The 17495-nt window shown below is 37.9% G+C and overlaps 1 protein-coding gene across 1 annotated transcript in view; it reads right to left on the bottom strand.

Moving 5' to 3' along the window:
• Positions 1 to 17495, bottom strand: part of LOC149535623 (alpha/beta-Hydrolases superfamily protein) — a 132460-nt gene that overhangs the window by 38462 nt on the left and 76503 nt on the right. The window contains exon 3 of the mRNA XM_089804183.1: positions 2638 to 2797. Within this exon, the coding sequence (XP_089660309.1) occupies positions 2638 to 2797 (160 nt within the window). The remainder of the gene's footprint in view (positions 1 to 2637; positions 2798 to 17495) is intronic.

Raw genomic sequence — 17495 nt, 5'->3', positions numbered from 1 at the left:
CATCGGGTGATACTGCTCTTCTGGGCTGTTGCCAATGCTCAGTGGGTAAATGCTTGACCAGCACGGACCCTGTACAAAGGAGGGTTAAAGAATTCAACACTTGGAAACCTCTGATATGTTTCAGGATTTTGTGTATCATCCCACATTCAACACTTAGTTCAAAATTGAAATAGAAATACACACACACGTCCATAAGAGATCAAGGAAATATCCCCTTCCTAATTTGCCCTAAAATCACAATTGCAACAAATTAGGGTCGGGGTTTTGGCTCACCAAAAAGCTTCCTCAATCTTGTGATCTTGTAAAACAACATGAAGAAAAACATATGCAATAGATGTACAACCATATATCTAATCATTTAGTCAAACTATATTAGAAAACATATTAGGATAGAAACATGACGGATCTTTCCAAAGCAATCAAAAGCTAAGCCTAATAGGGATGCATATCACAAACCCTTTACTTGGCAGCTTGTATATACTTTCCTCAATCCTATCTCATCTCCCTAGAAACAGCTGTTGCCTTCTGCAATTAGGCGGAGGTTATATGGGGTGACTTGACTTAGTGAGTGCCTTCTTGACCTAGGCCACAACAGTCCTACTGAGATGACCTACTCACTAGCCCCTCATGACCCTTCTCTTAGACCTTAAGCCATTTCCCTTCAAGGTGCATTTCAAATAGTATATATAACTATTATCTATTGCCATCTTGTGGAGTCAGATGGAGGTTTCAAGGGGTGGCTTGAGTTAGTGAGTGTCTTCTTGTCCTAGGCTACAAGTGTCTTACTAGGACAACCTCCTCACTAGCCCCTCATGACCTTAATATTACACTGCAAGCACTTCCTATGAGATAGGTTGCAAACAATCAAGCACATCCTAAATTCTACTGCAAGCATTCATTCAATCATCAGCTGTTATTCATATGCACAAAGATATAATTATAACACAATTACTTGTAAGAAGAATACTGAAGATGGTCGATCTGAAGACAATTTCTTGGATGCAAATAGTGATCAATCTCTATGAATCGATCATACTCCTTTTGTGTGCTGACTACTTAGATAATCCTTGATTATTATATTTGTTGATGTAAGGGTCACCTGAATGTATTAATTTTTGGATGATCTGCTCATGCCTTATAATCGGATCTGCCCTTAATGACTACTGATTGCTGATTTATTCCTGATTATTTATCCCTTGATTCACAACACAATGTATTCCTTACAATGCTTGGAATGAATCCTCTTTTATACTTTATTGGTGGAACGGTCGTCGCCCTTCTTAAGAACTGAGTCACCACTTTTCATTGTTGCCTTTCAGAAGAATATATTATCCCAAATTGGTTTCCCTTAATTGTCCTCCTCAAATGACACCTTTCCCCTTAACATCTTCCAATGTACACGATAGTCACCTCTTCCTCGTGTAAGCCCGTTTGGAATGCTCACAACCTTTCACAATCACCACGCTTTGAAAGAGTCACAGCCCTTGAACCTTTTTTTCCTTTGAAAGAGTCACAGCCCTTCATAACTACAACCTTTTGAAGAGTCGCAACCCTTCGAAAGAGTTACACCCCTTAAGCATTTCTGCCCTTTGAAAGAGTCACTTCCTTATATTCTTCACCTTCCTTTCTTTTTCCATTATTTCTTCTTCAATTCCTATGCGCTCCTCTTTCTTCCTTCCTCCACATCCCCTTTCAAATTAACTCTCCTCCCTTTTATATCTTATTTAAAGGGAATCACAACTCTTCATTATTTATCTCTTGACCAATCATTAACTTATTTAACTTCTAGTTATATAGTATTAATTTTTTTATTAATTATTTATTTATATTAAAATTTTATTATTATCATTATTATATAATGTTAAATCCTATTTCACAAAGGGAGCATTACAGCTCACTAGGTAAATGATTAACCAGCAGGATCACTGTGCAAAGGAGGGTTAAAAAAATTCAACACTTGTAAACCTCTAATATGTTTCAGGATTTTGTGTATGATCCCTCATCCAAAACCTGAATTCAAAATAGAAATAGAAATACACAAGCATAATGTCCATAGAAGATGAATGTCAAGAGATGAATGTCGACAGATGAATGTCTAAAGAAAGGTTTAAATGAACCCAGCTGAAGAGATAACGACAAGCAATACTTGTCTATGGATAGGTTTGGCACTGGTCATTTTTGTTACCAGTCCTTGTATTATTATCCACTTTTGGAAGTCTTGTAAACAACCTGAATCAAGGATAATGGTAAAACTTAAGATGAGAAATGCACCAAAAAGCAATGAACTAAGAATCTTCTCTAATGGCTCCATGATATGGATAATAACTAGAACCACAGGTGACACAGTTCCAGAGGTATTGAAAATATTGTGGCTCACAAGAATTTTATAGACTGGAATTCATTGGAGACTAACATACATAATGACAATATTTGAAGGCATTACAAATGCCTTTCTATGGTCACATCTTTACACAAGGGCCATATAAGCTGATTTCAGTTCATTACCCCATTGTCAATTAAGGAATGTCATATCAAGAGAACAAACAATCATTAAATTCAAATTTCTTTGTCTAAGTTAATCTTACTTAAAGGTGGCAAAACTTGACAATTTCAATGCAATAAAACTCTACGGTTTACCTGGTCTCCATGTCAGACCCTCGACCAAACACAATAGGTAATGGCCCTGCCCAAGTAGGAGCAACTGCAATAATAGCTGACACATTGACTAAACCTTTAGTGGCTCCACGTACAGCTATGGTTGCTGCATGCCCACCTCCAACAATCACTCTTTCAGTATCTGCAATGAGGCAATGTCAGAAGACAATAGGAGTTACTACATATACAAGAGGCATAAAGAATAAATCCATGTCATAAATGAAATTCCAAGTCCAACAAAAACTCCAGATGCATTTCAATTCCTCAATTCACTGTGCAATATCGAGAGTGAGACTGCAACTGAATTGTAGTGACATATTGAAAATCCACTTAGCTCATAGCTTTGACATTTAGAAAATAATATCTTAAGATAGAGCATACATTCAGAGTATAACATCACCATGAAGGACTTCCCGTTTTACCCATCATACAAGTGCATTTCAGTCCCATGCTTGGACACCAACTTTAGGTTCTTGGTAGCAGACAAGAGGAATGAAATATTAGAGAATAGAGCTTTTAGACTCAGTGAGTACTCACTGGAGTCATTTCTGCAATAGAAAAGTAAATCGCCCCAAGCCTCGTGCAACAGCTCTTCTGAAAAAACTTGTGAGCATTTAATAACTTACTTCGCACTGGCAGGAGAATTTGATTACTGCATTTTATTTTATTTTGTCACTTTTTCTATGGCAGATATGATCTCACTGGCATGTATTGATCGTCAAGTGACTGGAAGGATTTGTTTACAGTTGGTTAAAAAGAAAACAATTTTGTCGTATCTTTATGAAAATTTCAGCAACTTTTAGTTTCTTGATAAAAATCCTATGTAACTAGATTATATTTCTACTTTTGGCATTACAAGTGAATACAGATTCTGAATAATCTTAACATGATCAAAATAGACTTATGTGTTTTAAATTCATTCTTTATGCTTCTCATGCATCTTTAAGTTGATTTTACATTTTTATTTAATATCTTTAATTTTGCTGAGATTTTTGCTAAATCCAAGTCTGAGTCAAGTTATTGAGCTGTGGAGCTCTAGCCAAGTGTGACTTTTCTAACTATGCTAGAAAGCACACAGAAAAGCTATAATGCAGATCTAAGTGAGCTATTTTGATGCTACATTACCATAAAGAAAGAAAAAAATAAAATGTCAATGGAAACTAAACAGTGTATTAAGAAAATATGGGAGCTAATCTTTGAACAATTGAGCATAAATTGAGCACTCCAAATGATTACTAATATTCAAATCTGGAAACTCATATTCAAACCTAGGGGTTGGAACTTGGAATAGCCTCCTTCATTAATCATATTGAACTTATGGTGGGGAAGGAACAAAAGATTCTTCGACAATAAGAAACATCTAGAAGAAATAATTTGGAACAAGGTTGAGGCCATTCCCTCAAAATTTGTAGGTATGAGAAATTAAGACCAAAGTACGACCACACTAATAAGGTGGATGGAAAGTGGTTCTGCATAATTTGGAGGTATACATCATGGCCTTACATTTTGCAGATTCCTGACTAAGGGATTTGTCTCAAGTTCAACTCTATGACATCAAAAAATACTTTAGTAAAAGACCATGGTCATCTCTAGCATGGGATAAGATAAGATAAGATAAGAAAATAATATTAATGTAATAATATTAATGTCCAACAAAAAACCACGAGGGTTTATGGGACTGAGCATACAAATAAGAGAACCGACAAGAGCAAGAGCACCAAACAGTGTCCGAGAAGAAACAAAACAAGAAGCAAGAGCAAAAAAGCCAAGGCAAGAACTAGGGATCCCTCCTTGGCAAAAAGAAATTGGTCATAGAAGGGTATAACTGCGGATGATCAAGGGTCCTATATCATATCACTGAGAACTGTTGGAAGAGTGTCGCTGCCTGGAAAGACTGGTGCAATGTCTCACCGACCTGCAGTGAATGATACTAGATGACCTTTTCGCGCCCCGTGGTGGAGACAGGGGGGAGAAAAAGGTGGTAATGAGCTGATTTGAGGTATGACACTGAGGTAGTAGTGACTACAAGGTATGATCGCAAAGCTGGGTGACCTCCAGAGGTAAAGTGCAAGGAACCGCTGGTCAATGTAGCTGAAGAACGCTGAAAGAGAGAAGCAATCCCTGAATAGGTAGTGAAATCTCCCTCTAATCTCATAGTAGATAGGACAACAGAAAATAAAGTGAGTCTCAAACTCAACCTTCACCAATATACACACAGACAGATCCGGTCATCTCTATCCATATAGTGGTTGGTCTGGACCTGAGATGGTGGGAGCCAACTCTGAAGGAGTCCAGAGAGAAACGTAGGGCATGACTCCAGTGCCAAGAAAGATATGCAGGTCGAACAATAACCCCATCAAGAGTCTCAAGAAAATGCTCAATATAGAAGTCCATCCTCAGACGTAATCAGCATAGAAGGCCATCCTCGGATGTAATCCACCTAGAGGATTACACCAAGTAATGGTAATGTATTGTCTATAGATATCCAAAGTAACATGCTCATTCAACTCTTGAAGTGAGGGAAGGAGGTGAGTCAGAGCATCCAGCGAGAACTAGTATGGAGGAAAGCGATCAATCTCGACCCCAATCGAACTCAATAGAGAGGTGGCCTAGGCGTACCAACAGCGAGATCTACTGTTAGTATCAGATTTCATAACTGTAACAGAGGAACACTAGGCCAGGTAAGAATATCTGTGTCAATCGGCAACCAAATCCGCAAAACCACAAAGGCGATGGAGAAGCCAAATCAAATCAAATATGGCCACAAGTTTGAAGGGATGAGCTCCAAACTTAGCTAAGATAATGCTATGGCAGGTGAGTCTATGACATCTGATGATATGCCGTAGAAGCAAAGTCTAAACACGCTCAATAGAGGCCCAATTCGAGACAAGAAAAGAAGGTCCCCAAACCATAGAGCCATAGAGAACAGTTGGCCAAACCAAGGGGTCTAGGAGGGACAGCTTGGACGAAATGTCCTAAAAATGATGTCTGAAACCTTATCTCTCAAGAATGACCAGGGATCCCATGCCCTTATTGACTCTGGACTAGATAGTCGGTCTCAAACTGAAGCGGGGCCTAAAGAACTTCACCTCGAGGCATATGTAGGAAGAAGTAAGCTCAACCTCCTTACCCTAAAAAAAGAAATAAAGATGAGAGATCTTTAAGAAGTTAAAGATCATAACCCGAGTCTTACTCAGATTGACCATGAGCTGACACTGGTCACAAAAATAAGCCAAACCATCTAGGAGTCTCTATAAACTGTCAAGGGAAGAGGCCAGCAGTACCACATCATCCGCAAAAAGGAGAATGGAGATCAAAACCTGATGCAAATAGCACCCACCACCGGGGTGCGAGGAGGTCGTGTGGAAGTCATCGAGCTCGTCGATATACAACCCAAACAGAGTGGGCAAGAAGGGGCAACCCTGCTTCACCCTAATGGTGCTCTAAATTGGAACGGAAAAGCCCTCAGGAGTCCTAAATCTACCAACCACATTCTCGTACAGTCTCATAATAGTACTCAATAGCATATCTGAAATCCCAATCTCACTAAGTCTTTGGAATAGGGCCATCCTAGGAATGGAATCAAAAGCCTTGCGGAAGTCCACAAAACAACAAGACTTTCTTAGAACAGTGTCTAACCTCCTCAATAATGGCCCGCAACATGAAGATGTGATCCATAGTCTGGTAGTCAACACGAAAACTAACCTGGCCTCTTGCTTTACAGTCACTCCTATCAAGCTCATTGGATAGCATAGTGTTCAGAGCAATGGCATAAAGTTTGGAAAATGCATGCCCGATCTTGATGGTCTTGTAGTTGCCAGGTTCACAGACAAATCTAGACTTATGAATAGGATAAATCACATGTCGCAACCAAGAATTAGGAAAACCAGTATAGACCACTCTATTAAAGAGTGTAGGGAGGTAGGAGCCAAGGATCGAGGCACCAAGCTTGAAAAGTTCGGCTTGGAAACCTTCCTTGTTAGCTGCTCTACTGCATCTCATGGATCTAATGGCCTCATAAACACTGGAGGGGGTGAACAAATGGCAGTATGGAGGCAGATTGGGATGGAAAGATGGCTGTCCAAGAATGTCATAAAGTATAATGGTGTCAGAGGTCAGAGAGTGAAAGTCAAGGATGGAGGGCGAGGGGGAACACCCAGGGAATAAGGTGCGCCAGAAGATCTAAGGATTGCAAATAAGCGTGGAGCAAAGGGATCTGCACTGAGAAGAGACAACTGAACATTTCTTGTAGTGAAGAAAATAGAGGTAAGAATAACGCAAGTAGGTGAAAGCAAGAGAATGAGTCTCAAAAGAGGAGCGAACAGGGCGATGGAAAGATTTACAGTCAGTGTCAAACCATTGGTTCATAGGGCATGTATTCTGACACTTAGACCCGTGAGAGAGGGGAAAGCGGTGAGGGATAGTGTTACATCCCAATTTTTGACCTAATTTAAAATATAGCCATTGACGTTCACATGAAATCAATTGACAATTAAATTTGTTATAATCCTACGAAATGGTAAGATGGTTAGTCATTATAATTTCATGTGAAGATAACATGCTAGTTGATTATTTATCATGAATTCATGGAATTGAAAAGACGGTTAGCCATTATGATTATTTATGATTAATAACTTATTATGGTAATATGATTTAACTGCGAAAAATTTCCTTGTAGGAAGCACGTCAAAGGGGTGGAAGCATTGTCAGAAAAGAATTGGGCACAAGAGCATCACCATCACTAGTCAAATAGGTATGAATCATGAATCACCATGGTTGAGGACCTAGTGACTTGAACATTAGGATACAATCGATGAAACTGCATGAGCTATTAAATAAATAATTTAAAACATAAAATAATTTAATTGAAATATAATACGTACCTCAAAGGATTTTTGAATGATCTTTCACAATATTATTTTAATATATACCTATGTATGTACACAGAGATAAATATAAAGTGACACCATAATATAATGATGCCACCTAACAAATATATCTACGTGTACATAGATAGATATAAACTATAATATTTTTCGAATTGTAACCTTCAAACTTTCTTCCATCCTTTTTATTTTTTTCTTGTTTGAAACTGATTGAACACTTGGCACATTTATTTGGTGTCCAAGAGCCAGTACATTTTCCTTATGTTACAGCTTCTTGGAAGCCAAAGAGTCTTTTAATTCTTTTTAATAACATGAGGTTGGGAGAGACGGGAGAGCAAAGAAATCACATTCCCAACTTCCATTAATTTTCTAGCGTTTTCCTAGCTCATTCCGGCTTCTTTCCACAACCAATACTTTGCAAAAACTAATCAATTTTCTGCAAATTCCATTCGAAAACCTTTGCATTTATAGCAGTGTAGTTCTTAATACAAACTGTTGTATATTATTCCTTCTATGCTGAAGATTGACGTTGTATTTGCATACTATGATTATGCTTGGAAGCAAATCAAAGAAGAGCTGATACAAAATCGTTTAGCAGCACTCTATTCTTATTTCCTACAACACCCGACTACCTTTTTCACATATACGACTTCTGTGATCATTTCCACCTTCTTCCACTTTACTGATTACCTCCTTCTTAGTGCTGATATCCTTGTTGTTACCGGTCTATACTATTACATTAATCTTTACCACGATTTCTTGCCACTCAGTTATTCCACCGAGAATCGTAAGCACTCATGCTGAGACTACGATAGATATTTTGCAAGCAAAGGAGAGGTAAGTAGTTGAGCATCCAGCAAGGCAACAATTACAAATTAATCTAGGTTATGTGGAATAACCAAAATCCAATATTTCAAATATGGTTTTACTTGATCAATGGTGCAATAACATTGAATTAAATAGCAGCAGTAAGCTACAGTATTTATCATGATTATGTTTTGTTTGATATTATGGGATTGATCCTCTTTAAATTAGAATTGTTCATGGCAAGTAAGAACCAAGTAACCATGATATGAATCCATGAATCATTATGCCATTGGAATTAACACAATATCTTCTGCAATTCTTTAAGAATATCTTTTTCAAATCACAGATTGTAATAAGTTGGAATATATATATATATAAAGGTGAAGAGGTGAGATGGAGTCTACAATCACATAGAAATAAAAATCAGATATGATACATTAAATCTGGAATAATATCCTTTAATAGCTCATGCATGATCATGTTTATTGTATTCTCCTGCTGTCAAGTCGAGTGGTGTGAGTAAATACCAAGATACTCAGTCGATGATAAGATGTTCCATGTCTATTCTGGGTAGGGAGGGCCCTTCTCGTTAGAGATTGTGTGAGGATAAGTTTTGGTCCGAGGTTGGGTGGTTAAGCCCCTAACAATGTTTCCCCTCTCCACAAGATGTCAGATGTGCACCTGATAAAGATAAGCATTCAAACATTTATCGGTAACAAGTATTTTTACTTTTATGATATTTATACAAGTAGAATTTATGATGCATTAATTTATGTTGTTGAATTCAACTATAACCTTTGATGTAAGCAACTTTACTCGTCAATGTAATTGATAATTATTAGATTGGTTGACCTTCCAATTGAATACGGAATATATCTACAGGATTGTTATTTCAATCTTTCATTTATATGAATAATGATTATGAGCATATCTTTTGTTATTGCCACAGTTAGCAATGGGAAGAAAAGAAATGATACAATGGGAAGAAAAGAAATGATACAATGGTATCTGATGCCCTAAGTGATATAGTGGTATCTGATGCCCTAATTGATACAGTGGTATCTGCTGCCCTAAATGATCCAATGGTATTTGATGCCCTAATTGACACAGTGGTTTTTGATGCCCTAAATGATCCAATGGTATTTGATGCCCTAATTGATACAGTGGTATGTGATGCCCTAATTGATACAGTGGTATGTGATGCCCTAATTGATCTAGTGGTATTTAATGGTAATCATCATTTGATTTTGATATAACGGTATTAGATGGTAGTCATTTAATATTGATATTATGGAATTTGTGGATTAAATTGGATGTTTGCAGAAGCATCCCTAGATTGATTTCGGTCTCGAATTCCATGGTATGTAGATTTTAATTTCCATAGTAAATTCATTGATAGTGTTTTCAATTCTTAGTTATGAAATTTTGTTTAACTGATTTTAATCGTTAATCTCATTCATATGAATGTAATTGATTTAACTGTCTTCTTATGAAAATGAAGTAATAATTATATTTCTTTGAATATGTTAGTTGTTAATTAAGACTCGGAAAAAGTGGATGTTATAGATAGAAAGGAGAGTGGACACTCAAATGGCATCAAGTAAATCAAACATGGAGGAGGCCTCACACAAATCATTGAAGCTAGCAAGTGTCACGAAACTCCTAAGATGGTAGGAAAAGAGCTCACCATCACCCCTCAGAGAAACAAAACCCAGTGGGGGGGCGAACAACTTTAGACGATATGTGAGGAGGCTATGGAGAAGGCAACAGGCAGGGTGAAACATGGAGAGCAATGCTAAGAAGAGCATGGTCGATGAAGGGGAGACGTGAAATCGTGAAGCTGCAAATGGAGGGAATGAAGGAGGAGGAAGTGAGGGCATAGTCCACAACGCTCGTGCCACCACAATGGGGCCAACAGGTAAAGAGCTCAGAGCCAAGGAAGGAGGATAGACTATTCAAAATCAACAAGCAAAAGAACTCAGAGCTGGAGAAGGTCACGATCGTAACAAGAAAGCGGCCCAAAAGCATCATCTGAGGTACGTTGAAGTCCCAAACTAGTTGGATGTATCTCAGAAGTGCAGATCGAATCAGAACCACAGTCATGTATAGGAGTTTGGAGATTCCTAGTTCGTGCATTGAAGTCCCCAAGAATGATGATGTCACCCAGAGCAACAAACTGTGAGATGCACTCCTGAAGGTCACAAAATGGGTCCCCATCCTCGGCCCCATAAATGGCGTATGAAGAAGACGTCAGTGGAAAACAACACACAACAATAAAGATGTCCCTCTGATTCCTATGACCAATATGGACCCACATGAATCTGGCAAAGGCATTGGAGTGAACCACTGAGGTAGAACTGAAAATATCATCCCTAATCAAATAGGCACCACCCCCGGACCCGCGGACCCCACCAGAAGTATGAACCTCCTCTCTACATACTGACAGCCACTAGTACAAAACATATCCTAGAAAAGGGCGCATGGGACTCTCGTGGGTCTCGGTGATGGCCAAAATATCAGCGGACCCCACCGCATCGTGAAAGAGACCAAGTAATGACCATAAAGAGTCATTACCATTCCAACAGTTGACAAGAAGAGAGCAAGTGGGGGGCTTCCTCTTGTCAAACTATTGTCGAAACCATCATGCAACCTTGGAGGTCCATCTCGCTTCCCATCCGCTAAGAGGGGAATCACAAACAACTGCTCTAAGGTTCCTAATAACAACCCATTTTCTAGCCCATCTAGCTTTCGCCACAATCCCCCGAATGTGTTTCAGCTCTGTTACCTATGCCTTCATGAGATCTTCATCAAGAAAAAATTTAGAGGGGAGAGAGAACAACTTTCTCTTTGCTCTAAGAGCACAAAGCTTGTCAAAAAATGAGAAAAACCGGATGAAGAGGGCATCTCCTGGGCCAAACAAACATTTGTCCAATGTGATGTCGGAGATACCAAGCTGATCAGTGAGGAAAGAGCATCCAACAGAGAGGGTCGGAAGTGGGAGAGAGATCACATACACGTAAGTTGAGATCACGAGCCCATCTCACATGCCCATCATCAATCTTCCCCTAAACAATCTTATCCAAGCTCGATAAAGGTGTAGTAGTATCTGTATTAGTGCAAAGAGAGGCCCATGATTTCACCTTCTATTCAATTTCAAAAATCAAGGAAGAGTGTATTGTGGCCATTTTCGTTTACTACTCTTTTATTTTTTCCAGACCATCCAGTTGCTCGATGATGGATTCTAAAGTGGTTTTCAAGCTTGCAGTTTCAGAGATGAAGGTATTGGAAAATCCTTTGATATGAGAGGTGTTCAGTTGTTGTGGCCTATTTGAGTTTTGTAATTGCCTCCGTCAGTGATGTAACCTATTCTCTGAGTAGAGTATTGTCTAATTCAAGCTTATTCACGCAGTCACAAAGCCTCTGGTAGGTCAGAGGTTGGGTTTGTGGCAAACAAGTGTCCCCAATAGTCATTTTCAAACAGCAAATAGAAGCACCATAAATGAGTAGCTGTCTCCACGTAAGAAAATCACTACTTTTTACAAGCGGATCAATCAAGCCCTATATCTATTAAACAAACTTTGATGATGCTGCCATAGCTAACTAGGAACGACTGATGGAACAACACTTAGATTCTCACCAACGATATGAATATAGTGAAAATTAAGGCAAGTTAACTAAATCCACTGATTGACAACTCATTATAACTTGCCATCACAGTGGAATCTATGACTTGTGTTCACATCAAAAGAAATGGACATCAAGTAGCAAACCTTACTACTAATTTAGGGGTTGGCTTACTCACTTCAACCAAGGCTCTTAATACTTTTATGGCTATCTCTCCTTCCTAGGGAATTCTAATCCATCAATGTTGAGGAAGCATCTCATAAGACCAAAATGATATATACTCCCTTCCTGCCCCTTCAAGTCATAGAGCTCCTAGATATTTGCCTTAGCCTAGTCCTTATCTTAGATGTCCCTCTTCCCTTATCTCCTCTTCACCCTGTCCCCACCACCCCACCTCCTTGAATTTATATTTAATCCTTCACCCTCATGAATTCACCAACTCATGCTTTATGGTGATCTGCAACTATGAGTTTTAGGACCATAAAAATGTCATCACACAAACTAGCCACAACTATTTTGTCATGTATTAGAGAGGGGGCTTCTTATTGTGACTAGTTGTCACAATTACCATTGTAATCCCTTCTCTTTTGTTTGGTATGTCTACATGGAAAGATGGGATGCTTGAAGGTGGTGAAAATTGTGGGATACCAATTTCAAAGTGCAGAGCTTTAAATGTTGTTGTGGCTTTTCAGCTGCCCTATAATTTATAACCATTTCTATTTGTCTCTCTTGGAATCGTCTGGAGTTTTGTTGCATGCGACCATCCTTATTGTAATTGATCTAACGGTAAAGGAATGAAGTATTTTGTGCATATTGGCTTGTTGATGGGCGCTTAAGGGTTAATCCTTTGCAACCTAAGGAGATAATGGAAACATGGAAAACTCCAAACAGGTCGACAGAAGTAAATTTCAATGGTGCCTCTCAGGACAATCCAGGTCTATCAGGTGTTGGATATGTGGCTAGGGATGAGGATGGTAACATATTGATGATTGGAGCAAAGAGGCTCCTAATTGGCACAAACAATGAAGCAGAGACTCTCACTGCGATTCATGTAGTCAAAATGGCAAAGAAGATAGGTAAGGAAGTTGCATTTTAAAGAAGATTTGTAGATTATAATCAATGGAATCATCAAAAGAGAATCAGGAATGTGGCACTCGAACAAAAACATTCACTGAATAAAAAATTTATTGCGAGATTTTGAGGAATTCAAATTTGTCACATGTGTTGAGGGAAGCAAATGAAGTAGCTAACAAACTATCCAAGTTTGGGGTGTCTATGCCAAATCAAAATGAGGAAGAGTTTATAGAGGATTACAGGGGCCCCATTTCACAGTAACTAATGATAAATGATTTTGGGTGTTGTGAGGTGTAAAGTAATAAGGTGGTTTCTCAATATACTAAGAAAATTATTTCCTCCCGTTATCTCAACAAAGTGAGATTGGGAACTTCTAAACATTTTATGCTTGCTCATGTTGGATGGTGGATGTAGGCAGCAATTATGCCATGAATAGTTTTACAAGACTTACGTTAGTTAATAAAACATTGTTCTGAAGGGGTGTTAGGTGTGTCGTTTGTTGGTGATGGATAAAGACTTAACCAACCATGTCTAGTCTATTTGTGCAGAATCTGGAACACGTGAGGGTATGGAAAAATGTGGGAACTATTATGCTATGAAATATATATCACGCTGTCATTTATTATGTAATGTGATTCTATGTTACTCATGCTATTGTTGTATTTCAATTCTCTAGTATTATGCAATTCAGTTGAATCTATATATACTGTGCAATCTCTCTCAACTAAGGCATCCAACATTTTAGTGTTTATGCCTAAAGTTCAAACTTGGAGGTTAGAGTGGTTACAGGTGGAAGGATGGAGGCATAATGGGTCATACGTTCGACTACCAAGTATTGATAACTGGTAGTGACATCGAGGAGGAGGAAGAAGTTAATTTTGAGTAGACTTGTCTATTTTCAGATTTTAATGTTGCTGAGATATGTTATATTTCTTTACATTTCACTTATTGATTTCTATGTGTTTCAAGTTACATTTTCAATGAATATGAATAAAGAGGCATGTCTCCCATAGAGACATGTCTCTTGATTACATCATAACTCAATTAGTTATTGCTTTTAACATATATCACAAATGATATTTGCTCAATGTGTAATCATGATTATGATATATGATAATAATTTATATATATAGATTATATATATATGTATAATATATCTCATATATATATAATATCTACTTACTAATTTATTATCAACAATAATAATGATCCATGGTAATAATAGTGAAGGACATATATCACATGTTTAAGTCCTATAGGCCATACAAACATTCAATTTCATCAATTGGAATCATCAAATCGAAGCTACAATCATTAACACTCCCTCTTAGCTAGGGAGGATGATTTCTATCCAAATAAACAACACAGTGTACAATTGTTACCTCACAGTAGCATCAAGAGTATAGTATCGCCCAAGAATATCAACCATACGATATTCATCATACTCATATCTTTTCTTGGTATGTGCCTTGTCATCATGTCTCATGATGTCTATCAGAGAAGATACTTGCTCATTGCATATCCAAGGATGTTACATATCATAACATCCACCATGACATATCTCAATAATATTACTCATTGTAGTTGCACATTAATCAATTAGCATTACGTAAGAGCTACGAACTATCATGACATGTTCTTGGATGCCAACCATATAATATCCATCATGATAGTAAGTTAAACTATGTTGAAGTCATCACTTTACCATAGTAACCACAAGAAAACTTTATTGAAAGATTGTCACCTCTGAAGAAGTTTTCACAAGATTGTGTAATAACTCACATGACATCCGCCATAAACCATATCAAAGGTTGGATCCACCATGAATATTCACAAAGGGTGGAACAAGGGTTTTTACCTCAAACTTCTCTCTCATATAGAAGGATGCATTAAGAAACATCTCAAGTAATCACTGATGTTGAGGCTCCCTCTCAGCAATGGTTCTAATCCATAACTCAAAGTGTGTCTTCAATAATGTACGAACTCCAATTTAGGCAGAAGGCTTGGAGAAAATATCGGTTGTCAAATCTTCAATGATAATATACTCTGAATGAATAGCATTCTAAATATCCATCCACGACAAAAGCATTCACATAAAGGCCTTTCAGTCTACACACATGTAACTTCATCTCATGGATCATAGTCCTCCAACTGCTACATTTTCCTAATCACTAAAGAATCCATCTCATTTTGGTCTACTCCCTATGAATAAACATGACCAAAATCCTCAAAAGTCGGCTGAAGCATATCCTCTATTTGGTCACATGGTCCTAGCTCCAAGAGACTCTCATTACTTGGCATGATCAACACACAATTGAAAGTGTTCGATCAAAGATCATCCTAGACCTACTAGACTAAACAGAAATATGACCATCCAAAGATAAGAACAAAATCCGCTCGGAGTTTGCTCCCTCTCACTAGGAGAGCCCTTCTTGTCTCATCTTTGCACCTGTGGCAGCTTCAGAACTTATTCTTTCAGCTGCTGAAGCATATTCATCAAATCTAGGTTCCATCTTTACCTCTTCATTTGATTTTGTTGCCTCTTCATTTGATTATGTTGCCTCGGCATGTAGAGTTGCATAATGAAGAGTGGTTCTACCATCACAATCTCATTCTGTGAGCGGGTGTGCTCCAATCTTCAACAAAATTCCACTATAGTTATTCTTTCCATGTTTTGTTGCCTTATGGAGGGCAGTTTGCCCGTCCATGTCTTCTCTACTGAAATATTTGTTTTAAATTTTATTGTTGGAAAGCTCTCTGATAAGCAAGGCTTTGCCTTCTGAAGCAATAATATGCAATGGGGTCGGGTCATTGTGGTCCTTGAAAGGAGCCTGCAATCGTTTAAACAAATATGTTCCTTTAAATTCTCCTCTAATTGTCTAATACAATGTGTTTTGACAATATCTATCTTTGATGTATATTAGTTCTGAATCCCAGTCTAGAAAATCTAAGTAGAGCATTGCATATAACATTTTTTCGCTAATTTTCCTTAGTTTCTATATTTGTTTTTAGAGTAATGATGTTAAAAGCACTATATTCTATTGGAAAGTAAAGTCCACCGATATAACTAGGGGGGGTGAATCAGTTATATGCTTTAAACAACTTTTAACAATCTTAACAAATCTAAAACATGTAATCAAAAGATATAGCAACCATAAGATAACAACCATGCAATGGGACACAAGATATGTTAACTACGGAAATCCTTGATTAGAGGGAAAACCCCAGTGGGAATGATGCCCACAAGATGATATACTAATATAAAAGTTCCTTGTCAAAGGATATGACCCTGTTAGTATCCAAATGAATACAATCAATACATATGAGTCCTTGTTAGGAGACTTTGAATCTCTATTAGAAGATTCCAACCTTATTGGGATTGTGCCAACCCTGTTACGAGTTGAAAGGAAGACAACCGAACTCACTATCCAAATTGCTTCAAATCAAGTACCAAGAAAGATTAACCCACTATCCAAATAGCCTCAAACAAATCTTCAGGATAATAGATCCAATAGATGAACTGACCAAACAACAACTTCTTTGTTAATATAGTTCCTTTGAAGTCCACTAATCCTCAGCATCAAACACTTCTCTGATCTTCACAAAGTCGCATTCAAGCTCACATAACATAACATCAATAACTTATGATCTCACTAATGATTACAACCAAGGCATCGTCTTTCCTTTATACCAAGTCCCACATAACTAATCGAGTCGACCTTGAGGCTTTCCCAATACACAATAAATAATATAGGACCATCATAAGATACTACAATTAGGTTCCACATGTTACATTACAATTTACATTAATTACAAAACTCATTCAATGTCCAAGGAATTATCCGCACATTATCCTTCACCAGTCTTCACAGAGTGAAACCCAAATTTTGTCATCTCAAACAGAGCATCACCACCATGTCTCTTACCAATATCCAAGCCCGTTGAACAAGCTTCAACCTCACCAAAAAGATACAACACGAACAACATACAGTTTCATGTAAACTGTCCTACAACCAGTCCTCTGAAAATCTACCATTAACTCACTGAAAACTTCATAACTCTTTCCACAAACATAGATGTAGCATCTACATACATCCCACAATGCCAGGCTAAGAGTGTGTAACAAAACTCAAACACCAAAAACCTCGCCGAACAAAATTGTCTCTGCTACTCTGCTAGAACTATCCAGAAAGTTGATATGTTGACATCAATGACAAACCAAGTCATTAATGCAACCCATAAGCACTCAATCATCTCTCAAAGCATACTGCCAAACTCCATAAGGCATTCACGCCAAAATATTCAACATCATACATGGCAACAAAACCGTTCTTCCGTTGTCATCATAGTCAACGGTTGGAAGCCTAGTTCCCTTTTAAACAAGACAGTAATGATATTTACAGAGCGTAGAAGTTGTTCATTGTCCACTTTACTAAGATAACCTTATGG

The sequence above is a fragment of the Cupressus sempervirens genome, chromosome 10 (genome assembly GCF_028749045.1).
Source record: "Cupressus sempervirens isolate cs-2001-9-10 chromosome 10, ASM2874904v1, whole genome shotgun sequence".
In the NCBI taxonomy this organism is placed as follows: Eukaryota; Viridiplantae; Streptophyta; class Pinopsida; order Cupressales; family Cupressaceae; genus Cupressus; species Cupressus sempervirens.
Note: the sequence above shows the minus strand (reverse complement) of the source record. Positions and strands in the feature narration are given on the sequence as shown.